Below are 12,953 nucleotides of genomic sequence, written 5' to 3'. Positions count from 1 at the left end.
CCAATCAAAATCCAATGCCAATCTTGGAACTTGGTCACCACCTGCATATGTTACTGTTTTACATTAGAACAAGTTCAGCCGCACCTTGCAGAAAACAAAGGTCAAACCTACATACAGTTTTTGCAACAACAAAAAAAAAAGAAGCGGAGAGGCTTTAACTTTAGACATTCCTCTTTCAAACACGTTTTAAATATCCTGATGACCTTGTGTGAGGCTGAATGCTGACATTTCCTACATTTGCATTGACGCATCCCTATAAGACACTGTGGACATTTTAATATAAAACATTCATACTTTCTCTGCATGAGAGAACAGAAAGTATTTTCCTAATGTGTAACTGTAAAGTTGACCCCTTATCACCATGTCCTCTATGGCCTATATGTATCATTGCGGAGTCATTAAGTTTACCATTAACTTTCTTTCTACATTAGTCTATGGACAAATCCATTTAAAGATGACGCTTTCTTAAAGGTAGACTCAGCAGTATGACATCTTCATGCTAACAGGCATAAAAAAACTAAAAACACAATTCAAATCTGCCAAGACTGCTACTTTTTGCTCATCCCTATTTATCCCACCCCCAATCCCCATTGCCCACATTGAGGCAGGTTTCAATGTTGTTTTTGTTGATGGCTGTAGGCAGGAAATTGCCCCCAGTGTATGAATATGGCGTATTGCTGAATGTACCTTTAAGTCGGGGATAATAGAACTGGGGTCGAAATGTATAAACAGAGCTGTAGGTTGTATATCTCACTCTTAAAGAGAAATGCATGGCTGTGGTTTGTTGTTGTTGAGTGTATGTGCCTAATGTTGTCAATTGTCACACGTATAAATGTTCTCATGTTTGGACAAAGTTATTCGCAACAACATCACAACACAAGCCAAACAGAGAGGATCACGATAGAAATGTAGATTGCATTACAAGTACTTGAGTACTTGTGTGTTGCTTGAGTACTCGTGCGTGGCTTGAGTAAAGGTAAGTGTATCTAGTATTGACTGACTACGTTGAATCATTGAGACAATCTTGCAGTTTGTGAATATACTACATGGACACAACACAAAAATCAAGTGAAAGAGTGTTGACCTATAGGCCAACATATCACAATCGGTGAGCCACCCTGAAGGTTGCACAACACACGGAAAGAAAGCAGGTAGCTTTGGCGGGCCGAATGTGTGCATGACCACGTCCAAGCGGCTGACATTTAGCCGCTCTAATGAGCGACCGCTACTTCCGTCCCTCTCATATGAGCTTCTCTCCTCTTTTCCTCTTTGTTCCCCAGAGGGAATCCTGAACAATGCCCGGGATACAAGTGTCATGGATACTCTACCACTGAATGGTAACCACGGCAACAGCTACAGCATCGCCAGTGCCGAGTACATCAGCGACTGTGTCCAGATCATCGACCGGGGCTACAACCACAAGGAGACCACGCTGGAGAAGAAGATCCTGAAAGAGCTGACCTCCAATTACATCCCTTCCTACCTGAACAACCACGAGCAAAACCGCAACCTCATGAACAAGCTGGTGAACAACGTGAGCAACGGAGGCAAGGATGTTAGTCTGGGGGGTATGGGGATGGGGGGTATGGGTGTAGGGATGGGGGGGATGGGGATGAATGTGGCGCTGGGTTTGGATGATCAGTCTTCCTTCCCTCCGCACCTCCACGATGAGGGTCTGGGCCTGGAGTTGATTCGGGAGGAGTCCAACGCCCCTCTTCTGCCCCAGAGACCACCGTTGCTGCCGCCCGTGGACAACCTCCACCACAACCACCTCCACAACCAGGGCCTGCCGCATCAGCCTCCGCTCCCCCACCACCACCACCCAGCCTTCTCCTCGGCCACCACCACCTCGTCCTCGTCCCGCCGGCGGATCCCGCAGGAAAACAGTGAGAGCTTCTTCCCCCTGCTCACCAACGAGAACACCCAAGACGCGGAGCCCACTTTGCCCAGCTCCCAACCCCACCACCTGCACCACCACAGGGACTCCCTCTACACCAGCATGCCCGTGCTGGCAGGCCTACCAGATACCACAGCTAACGGCACCACCACTGCCCCCCTTGCTGATAAAGATGCAGGAGAGGGACTACCGGCAGGGGGCAGGAGCCCCGAGGCCAGCCAGGACGATGTCTACTACAAGAGCATGCCCAACCTGGGCTCACGTAACCACCTGCACCAGCTGCACTCCTACTACCAGCTGGGGAGGGGCAGCAGTGACGGGTTCATCGTGCCCCCCAACAAGGAGGATCTGCCCCCCGAAGAGGCCCCCCAGGAGCCCTCGCACCTGGTCACCAGCCTATAGGCCCACAGACCCAAACCCCCTGACCCATTTGCCCCAATTCCTTATTGCCGTGGTTCCCGCTTTTTTCTGCCTCCCCTTCGCCCTACGCGTTCCCCTGTTTTTTCTTTTTTACTCCGTGTCCCGAATTTGAAAAGCGAAACTGATGCCTGTCTCAATACTGACAGCAAACAGAATATTGAAACTGTTATGTTTTGTGGATAATACGATTTGACTCGGTTCGATGTTGGAGAAATCTATTGATGTGCATTTCACTTTTTTTGCGAGATGCCGAACCTTGTATGGATTGATGTGTTTTCTCTCAGTGGGAGGAGATGAACACACGGGACAGCTGGATCTCGAGCTCTGAAATGTATTTTGACAGTCCAAAGGAACTACAAACGGACCCAAAATACATTCTGCTACTAGTTGATGTGTAGAGTTAAAATCGGAACAAATCAAGAATAAGACTATTTTATTATACTTCTGTATCCATACTGGCTTTTTAAGGGGGGTTCTTCCTCTATGGTGATTTTGCAGTACATTTTGTGCTGACGTGTTCCTGCAAGTTCGACATGAACAGATTTTGAACAATGAAGGAATTTAAATCACTGCTTTACAGCATTTTTTTGTTTTTCCTGTTTTTTTTTCTTCCTTTTGCCGTAACAATAATAACCGTTGAAGAAGATGGAGGGAAAAAAACTAATAACAGAGAATTCTGAGGTATTTCTATGTAAATGTACAGATACTAGCATTGCACATAATAGTATAATTTTTTGTTCCACTCAAACCTTTGTCTCTGTAAATGTAGTTGGTTCGGAGCATTTCCTTTTTGTTGTGCTGGTCTTGAGCATTATTTTGCCTCATTTTTTTTCCAAGAAACAATAAACAAAGCAACAAAACTAAATAACACCAAAAAAAAAAAAATCACAAAACACTTATTAGCGTACATAGTGGTGTAACCACCAATGTTTTCCAAACCATTTTATTTTACAGTTTGGTTATTTCTTCACTGTGTGGATAGAAAGAGAATTCTGGTTCACCCACCATAGAAGGGGACGAAATCACAAGTGTCAGAAAAGTTAGCCAAGAGTTGGCCTGCGGAGAGAAAGCTATTTTCTTTCCTCATCAGTTAAGAGACAGGTGCTTCTCAGAGAGAAAGTGAACAAATTGAAATATCAATAAGTAACTGGGCACGACAAAAGTTTTAGAGTGAGGAAAAACAACTGGAAATATATTTATTTATTTGTTCAAATGACAAAGTACAGTGATAAATGGAGGTAAAGAATTCAGCAGCACAGAGTAGTTTTTATTATGAGTATGATTATGGCTTTTTATTTATTCATTTTTGTATGGGTTTCCAAGTTGAATGACCTCATAACTAATATTTGTTGTAACAGTGAAACTTGTTTGCCAACAAATAAATGACTGATTAAGATTTACCACTTAGTTATGGCAAAGCTCCTGTGTTTTTTTGTGGGTTTTACATTGCTATTACTCCAAAAGGCGAAGCAAGGCCTTCCTTGTGAAGACAGTGTTGTTTGAGCTCTGTTTCGAAGAAATCTCAATACATTCAGCTATTTCATGAACACAATACAGGAGAATGTGTCACTGCTGGTTTAACGTACTCTGTATATGTGCGAAAGCCAACTGAGTGAACGTCAATCAATTTACCCCACGAAGAACGGTGGGTAAGTAATCATTCATTTTCATAGGAATTTTGGCCTTTATAACAATGGATGGGTCTAACCCTGGGGGCGCTGATTGGTTACAATATTGACGTTGATTTTTACTTACAGATCTTTCATTACGGTGTTTTATCAGATTATTGACTTTCTCAACTGAGTGGGTATGGAGACTGCTGCAGTTAGGGGCCAGAGAATAGATTTCGGTCTTACCTTGTCCGTAGACGTCTTATACGGTAAGGAAACCAATATGTCAAAATGTGGGTGAATTGTCCTTTGAACATTTAGCATTTTCCAAGTGGTTCCACTGTTCCAATACTTTGTGGCAGGATCATGGTCAGCTATGTGATAGTGGTAATGACCCAATATGACATGGCATCACGTTGTTCAACCGGTAGCTATGTCAAGATTCCTTTCGTGAGGTGAAATTTGATAGGACAATTATTGTTATGCCAGCATTGTACTGAACATAAAATATTGTCTTTGTTGCATTTGACATATTTCAAACGATAGCATCAACATTTCCCCCAATCAAATGTACAGTTTCTGAAATTCAGCACCTCTCCTTAATGGCTTTGCATACAAAGCAGTAGGAAAATTAGAATGTCCGCTTCCAATCCCATATTCATGTGGTCGCAGTTGTGATTGATGGCTGAGTCATAGCGAAAAATTACAAGGAGATGTGAGGCTGGTGTAAAGGGTGACCGGGCCCGATGCTTCCTTCCTCTCTCATGGATATGCATGAGGCTGGATCTCCTCTTGGTTCTCTCGCCGGTAGCAGTGAAGAGCTATGGCCCTCGAGGCGTGTCAGTTTGACTGGCATTTGCAAAGCGGGTGAGTTAATAAAATGTCCTGAAAAAGTGACTCTGGCCTCCTTCCTCCTTATTAATGAGTCATTACGCTAAATCCTAAACGGACCCGCAGGCCCTCGCCTCCGGCGTTTCCGTGTACATGCTGACTCAACACAAAACTGCCCCGTCAGGAGTAAACACAGGTCTGGAATTGACACAACTGCACAACGCGTGTGTGTGTGTGTGTGTGTGTGTGTGTGTGTGTGTGTGCATGTGTGTGTGTGTGTGTGTGTGCGCATGTGCGTCTGTGTGTGCGCATGTGCGTCTGTGTGTGCGCGTGTGTGCGTGTCTGTGTGCGCGTCTGTGTGTGTGCGCGCATGTGCGCTACATGATCATTTGCTCGTTTTTTGGCCAGCAGATCATTCACTTGAAATGTGATAAAATGTCAAATTAGTCTTCATCTGTAGATTTGTGTTAGTTCTGTCAGGGGAAGGCTTTGATATATGTTTAGACTGTGGCATCTCAGTAAGGGCCTCATGTGAAAAGTCAAAACAACTTCCCTTTTTATCCATGTGCGTTGAGATGAGGAGTTCGGTTTCTCTTTGCTTCACGTATTATTTACGAACACAATAACTTTAATACATTATCCATCCATTTGTTTTGAATGGTTTCCTAGGCTTTAAACAACTGTGTACAGGTATTATAGTAGTAGGCTTAGCTCTAGACTGCAGGGTTGACAAACCAAACTGGTATAGGCTTTCTCTTCAAGTCTTCACAAGTTGTAATTGATGGCGTGGGCCTAATGTGCTATGTATGGAACAGGTCACATGACGTTTGAAAGAAATAATCATCCGTTGTCTTTTGTAGCACACACTGTACATGGAAACTTGATCTGTGCAAGCAAAAGCATACCAGGCATCCACCACCAAATGACATATTCAACTTAATTCTCATAAAAAGTCAATGAAATCTGAGGAAAGGGCAGTGCATCACAACTATCCTTTGGTATAAAAGCTTATTTTCCCCACATGGGTACACAGGGCACACATACACAATTATTCATTTCAACTTTCAAATTCCCCAAGAAAATCCTTTCTGACAACACATCCCCCAGTCATTCCGTGCAACCGGAGTTATCCTTGGTTCTGACAGGGAAGGACATTGTCTATCCCCTCAGCCCTCCTTCCTCTCCACCACCTGTCCATGCCATCCATCCTGTCGGCCATGAGAAAATAAACTCTCATCATTGTTTGGTCTGACAGCTCTGTCAGCAATTGAGACACATTCTTTAGGGAGTGGGACCCCTCTTTGTTATTGTGCATGCAGTTGCAATTTGTGACTTGAAAGGAAGATGTCCTCTGTTGGTTTGAGAGAAAAACCTATAGAAGGCACTTCTACAGACAGAGTATCAACATTTGGAACTTTATTGTATATTTTTCAATATACCATTTGATCTTTCTGGTGGGTCTACCCAATGGGCAAAAACTGGTTGAATCAACGTTGTTTTCACCTCATTTCAACAACAACATTCCGTGTGATGATATTGAGTCAACGTGGACAACCGATTGGATTTGCAAAAAGTCATCAAAGTTAGGGCCTTTCCTCTTATTTTTAATACCTAACTTTTAACCTAAATCCACTGACATGGTGAATCTTTCTGTTGAAAACTCAAACAAATGCAAATCAAACCTAGATGTTTAAATGGCATCTGTGCCCAGTGGGTCGTTGTTAATATGGCTGTGAAGTTATTTATAGTAAATGATGAGAAACAGAATGTTTTTTTATTGGAAAACCGCCGTGTGCGTGTGTGTGTGTGTGTGTGTGTGTGTGTGTGTGTGTGTGTGTTCAGGAACATTTGTATTGCATGTATGAATACCAGTGGAAGAGTAGGTCAGATAGGACCTCTATAAAATGGCTCATTTCATATCTGGCTCTCCCTGTAAAATCAATGGTTGAATGCCCCGCAGAATTCCAAATGAAAGGTGAATCAATGTCATCTCATGGCTTTGTGTACTGGGACGACCTGACAGTCCTTGCAAATAAAAGAAACTGCCTCCCTATCCTTTTCTGTTGAGATAACATTGATTTAAGATAGAGGGGATTGTGTCAATGTTTGCTACCCTGGGGTCCATTGTGTAAAAGGCCATGGCCAAAGCTGTGGTTTTATCGTGGAGAGCTTTCAAAAGTTGGGGATTTTGAGGAGTGCTGCTGATTGATTAATGCTCAAAATGTATTGGTCACATACACATGGTTAGCAGATGTTATTGCGAGTGTAGTGAAATAATTGTGCTTCTAGTTCCGAAAGTGCAGCAATGTCTAACATGTAATCTAACAATTCCACAACAACTACAACTACCTAACACTTGCTTCCGAGTGGTGCAGTGGTCTAACACACTGCATCTCAGTACAAGAGGTGTCACTGCAGTACCTGATTTGATTCCAGGCTGCATCACATCCGGCCGTGATTTGGGATTCCCATAGGATGGCGCACAATTGGCATCGTCCAGGTTTGGCCGGGGTAGGCCGTAAATAAGAATGAAATAAGAATTTGTTCTTAACTGACTTGACTAGTTAATAAATAATATTTTTGGCCTTCCTGTGACATCGGGTGCTGTAGGTGTCCTGGAGGGCAGGTAGTTTGCCCCTGGTGATGCGTTGTGTAGATTGCACCACCCTCTGGAGAGCCTTGCGGTTGTGGGGGGTCAGTTGCCGTACCAGGCGGTGATGCAGCCCGACAGGATGCTCTCAATTGTGCATCTGTAAAAGTTTAAGGGTTTTAGGTGACGAGTCAAATTTCTTCAGCCACCTTCACTGCTGCCCCGGCGATGTGGATAGCGGGGTTCTCCCTATGCGGTTTCCTGAAGTCCACGATCATTTCCTTTGTCTTGTTGACGTTGAATGAGAGGATGTTTTCCGAACACCACACTCCGAGTGCCCTCACCTACTCCCTGTAGGCTGTCTCGTCGTTGTTGGTAATCAAGCCTACTACTGTTGTGTCGTCAGCAAACTTGATGATGGAGTTTGAGGCGTGCATGGCCACGCAGTCATGGGTGAACAGGGAGTACAGGAGGGAGCTGAGCACGAACTCTTGTGGGGCCACAGTGTTTAGGATCAGCGAAGTGGAGATATTGTTTCCTACCTTCACCACATGGGGGCGGCCCGTTAGGAAGTCCTGGACCCAATTGCACAGGGCGGGGTTGAGACCCAGGGCCTCTAGCTTAATGATGAGCCTGGAGGGTACTATGGTGTTTAATGCTGAGCTATAGTCAATGAACATTATTCTTACATAGATATTCCTCTTGTCCAGATGGGATAGGGTAGTGTGCAGTATTTTATGGCGATTGCATCGTCTGTTGACCTATTGGAGCGTTAAGCACATTGATGTGGGTCTAGGGTGACAGGTAAGGTGGAGGTGATATGATCCTTGACTAGCCTCTCGAAGCACTTAGTGATGACAGAAGTGAGTGCTATGGGGCGATAGTCATTTAGCTCAGTTACCTTTGTCTTCTTGGTTACAGGAACAATGGTGGCCATCTTGAAGCATGTGGGGACAGCAGACTGGGATAGGGATTGATTGAATATGTCCGTAAACACACCAGCCAGCTGGTTTGCACATGCTCTGAGGACACGGCTAGGGATGCCGTCTGGTCCGGATGCCTTGCGAGGGTTAAGGCGTTTAAATGTCTAACTCACATCGGCCACAGAGGAGGAGAGCCCACAGTCCTTGTTAGCGGGTCGCATCGGTGACACTGTATTATCCTCAAAGCGGGCAAAGAAGGTGTTTAGTTTGTCTGGAAGCAAGACATCAATGTCTGTGACGTGGCTGGTTTTCTTTTTGTAGTCTGTGATTGTCTGTAGACCCTGCCATATACGTCTCGTGTCTGAGCCGTTAAATTGCGACTCCACTTTGTCTCTATGCTGACATTTCGCTTGTTTGATTGCCTTCCGGGGGGAATAACTACACTGTATTTGGCCATAATCCCAGTCACATTTCCATGGTTAAATGTGGTGGTTCACACTTTCAGTTTTGCGCGAATGCCGCCATCGAGCCATGGTTACTGGCTAGGTTAGGTTTTAGTAGTCACAGTGGGTAAAACATCTCCTATGCACTTCCTTATAAACTCAATCACCGAATTAGCGTATACGTCAATATTATTCTCTGATGCTACCCGGAACATGTCCCAGTCCGCGTGATCAAAACAATCTTGAAGCGTGGATTTCGATTGGTCAGACCAGCGTTGAATAGTTCTTAACAAGGGTACATCCTGTTTGAGTTTCTTTGTTGGGGTCTCTATAAGCTTCAGTATGAGGTCCCAAACCTAGCATGAACATGCATCCTTGTAGCTATGTGGTATCATATCGTCAAAATGTTTGCCTTTGGGTAAGTTGAGCCAATGGCAAATTTAAGAGTTTTCTTCCCTGGCGTAATGCAAGGAACTATCACTGGGCTATAAGCTAACAACAGGGCCTGGCCTATGTTAAACGTGTTTTAAAAAGTACAAATTGTTTGTTCGCTGTTAAGTCTGTGTTACAATATGACTAAAAGACAAAAAAGCTATTGTGTTTTGTAAATAAAGATAACACTGACCGGCTCAAATCGGTCTTATGTAGCAAATTTGAGATATATATATTTTTTCATTTGATAAAAGAGAGACTACAAAATGGTACATCATACACTGCATTTTTGAGGAACAATGGGAAATTGATTCTGCTTGGAGTTGATAAACTTGTAACCTGACTTTTGAGAAAATGGCCTTTTGAATGTTTTGGTACCTAATGAAGAGCTCGTATTTGTCTGCACCCATTCAGCATTGTTCACACCCACTTAAGCTTTACAATTTTATTCATATTTAGAGATGGCATAGATGTTTGTTCCAGAAGACATTTTAATTTTTTTTTTTAAGTTAACGTTCAAATGCAGTGTAGTACTTTAAAGTACTACTTCAGTAGTTTGTTGGGGTATCTGTACTTTACGATTTATCTTTTTAAAACGTTAACTTCACTGTATTCCTAAAGAAATTATGTACTTTTTACTCCATACATTTTTCCTGACACCCAAAAGTACTCATTACATTTTGAATGCTAAGCAGGACAGGAAAATGGTCCAATTCACACACTTATCAAAAGAACATTCCTGGTCATCCCTGATCTGGCGGACTCACTAAACACATAATGTAAGCTTCGTTTGCAAATTATGTTTAAGTGTTGGAGTGTGCCCCTGGCTATACGTAAATTAACAAAAACGAACCATTTGTGCTGTTTGGTTAATATAAGCAATTTTAAATTATTTTAAAAATTTATTTGAAAACTTAAGTATATTTTCGCAATTGCATTTAAGAACACGAAGCGAGGCGGCCATCTCTGTCGGCGCCGGATGTTCATTTACTTTTGATACTTGAGTATATTTAGAAGCAAATACTTTTAGACTTTTACTCAAGTAGTATTTTACTGGGTGACTCACTTTTACTTGAGTCATTTTCTGTTAAGCTATCTTTACTTTTACTCAAGTAGTATTTTACTGGGTGACTCACTTTTACTTGAGTCATTTTCTGTTAAGCTATTTTTACTTTTACTCAAGAATGACAATTGAGTACTTTTTCCACCACTGTTCAAATGGCTCTCCTTTGAAGTAGTGACCCGCGAGATACGCCTAGTTTCCTGAAACGAGTCACATATTTAATTCAGTATAGGAATTTGTAGGCAGGCTAACTTACCCTGTCCCGTGGCTCAACTTACCCCATACCCGGGTAAGTTGTTCCAAAGGACCATTTCTTTCAAAACTGTAGTCTTTACATGAATTCTGATTATTTCCAGCGATACACAACATCCTGAAATATATGTAGATATCTTTGTTAGAAAGAATACTATATTTCCCTTGACAGAGAAATGCTGAAAGTAAAATATCGCTCAGCTTACCCCACTCTCCCCTACTGTAGTCAGCTATTTTACACTAAACTGCTTAGAATTCTGAAAGTCTATCAAACACCTACTATATACCTCTGCACGTTCATATCGAACATTCAGAAAATCATCCATACATATCGTCAATTTCCGTTGCGAGTCCCTCTGTGTCTCATGCATCATCCTGTAGCTTTGGCTATACCCCAAGCCACCCCAAAACATTTCTCACTCATAAATATGCATTAGAATGTCAAATATGCCTTATCATGACAGACCTTTAAATATATGCCGGTGTCGAGGCACTAAGTCACTTGGGAGTTGTATTGCTCCGGATGCCACAAGCAAACAGATCGTCTGACATTCGCATGAAGGCACGGCCAGTTTATTTGGAATATAATTCTTCATAAAGGGTGCCTTATTGTAAACTGTTACCCATTCATGTTATTTTGTCCAGTCCAGTGCGATGATCAGAAGAATAGAGTGACATGGCGAGTCATGTTTAGCCTGATGGTATTCAGCCTGTGTCTGGCCTTAAGTCAAGGTAATAGAAAAAAAGATGTCCCTGAACACCTGAGCTTTGACAAGCAGATATACTCTTCACATTACAGCACTGGTTTAGGTTCCACCTCACTCTGTTTAAAGTGCCAATCAACACCGATAATCTTTGAATTCAAGTAAAAAGGGAGCGCTGACAAATGATAAGTAGGCTTTGTTGGGGCTTGCACCGGGCAATGGTATTTTAATTAAATATATGAGCACACATGGCCCTGCCCTAGATGTTGAAGTCTAAACAAAGATAGCATCATCTCATCAGAAGACGGCCCGGAGTGTTTCAAGGGCAGAATTATTTTCTATTAGAACCTTTCCCCTCAGGGATTTAGCCAATTTTCTTTATTATGATAGAATCAGCATATTGTAGATTGAATCGGTAGATAGTGTCACAGTGGGCTAGGTGCGATGGGTCCAGACACCACGACAGCATTCTTTAAACCTTGAAACATGGACCGTCTGTCTCTCATCCATGTCCTTTAAGTCCTCTAATGGACAGCGTGCAGACTGGCCACATTTTGTACATGATCTGACGGATGTTTGGAAAAGGTTGTTCTCTCTGTGTTCTTTTTCAGAGATCAAACGATCGCCTAGGCAATGGAAGTGCACACACAGTGCACACAGAACGTTGTAATTAAGACAAAACATTTAACTGATAAATTCATCTGCTGACCTTTTTTTTGGGATTATGATCAGCTTCCTGTAACTTAAATATAAAGGAATATTGAGAATATAGATCAGAACTGTAGCCAGGTGGCATTTGATGCGTCACTCCTGCACAGCACACATTTCTCAAAATATGCTGTTAAGTTTAGGGTTAAGTTCTGTGCACACAGTTTGCATCAAACTATGTGTTTTCGGTGGAAGTCCATTCTTTTCAATGGGATACAATCCGCACCGCTGCGACTCATATGATGAACATCTGCCTGTACGAAGGCTGTGGTGTGTGAAGGGAGTCACATGCATTGTGTTTTTTGAACGTGTACTATGCTTTGCCATGCAGTCTCAGAAACTGAAGTAAATCAAACACAGGAGAAAGTGCCTATGTGTAGCTTCCGTCTATGTGTTTATGGGATAGAAACAAGATAGAAAAAAAGGGAAAAATTGGACACCTGCATGTGAAACGTGCCTGGTATTTCGGAGGAAAGTGTTTGTGCTATACAGTACAGTTGAAGTGGGAAGTTTACATAAGCCTTTCACAAGCTTCCCACAATAAGTTGGGTGAATTTTGGTCCATTCCTCCTGACAGAGTCATGTTTGTAGGCCTCCTTGCCCGCACAAGCTTTTTCAGTTCTGCCCACACATTTTCTATAGGATTGAGGTCAGGGCTTTGTGTTGGCCACTCCAAAACTTTGACTTTGTTGTCCTTAAGCCATTTAGCCACAAATTTGGAAGTATGCTTGGGGTCATTGTCCATTTGGAAGACCCATTTGCGACCAGGCTTTAACTTCCTGACAGATGTCTTGAGATGTTGCTTCTGCCCCTCCGCAGCAAAGCACCCCACAACATGATGCAGCCACCCCCGTGCTTCATGGTTGGGATTGTGTTCTTTGGCTTGAAAGCCACCCCCTTTTTCCTCCAAACATAACGATGGTCGTTATGGCCAAACAGTTCTATTTTTGTTTCATCAGACCAGAGGACATTTCTCCAAAAAGTACGATCTTTGTCCTCATATGCAGTTGCAAACCGTAGTCTGGCTTTTTTATGGAGGTTTTGGAGCAGTGGATTCTTCCTTGCTGAGCGGCCTTTCAG

The 12,953-nt window shown here is 42.9% G+C and overlaps 1 protein-coding gene across 6 annotated transcripts in view; it reads left to right on the top strand.

Moving 5' to 3' along the window:
* LOC115138076 (adhesion G protein-coupled receptor L3-like) overlaps positions 1-12,953 on the top strand; it is a 421,820-nt gene that overhangs the window by 404,306 nt on the left and 4,561 nt on the right. For 4 of the 6 annotated variants that reach the window (XM_029674495.2, XM_065025469.1, XM_029674494.2 and 1 more), the window contains one exon: positions 1,281-3,724. The exons of 1 other annotated variant lie outside the window; for it this stretch is intronic. In XM_029674495.2, the coding sequence (XP_029530355.2) occupies positions 1,281-2,299 (1,019 nt within the window). In that variant the 3' untranslated portion in view covers positions 2,300-3,724. Of the gene's footprint in view, positions 1-1,280; positions 3,725-12,953 lie in introns of those variants that run through there. One more of the 6 variants, XM_065025471.1, reaches the window with a different exon arrangement.

Source organism: Oncorhynchus nerka, linkage group LG12 (assembly GCF_034236695.1).
Source record: "Oncorhynchus nerka isolate Pitt River linkage group LG12, Oner_Uvic_2.0, whole genome shotgun sequence".
NCBI lineage: Eukaryota > Metazoa > Chordata > Actinopteri > Salmoniformes > Salmonidae > Oncorhynchus > Oncorhynchus nerka.
This window is presented reverse-complemented; position numbering and strand designations above follow the sequence as displayed.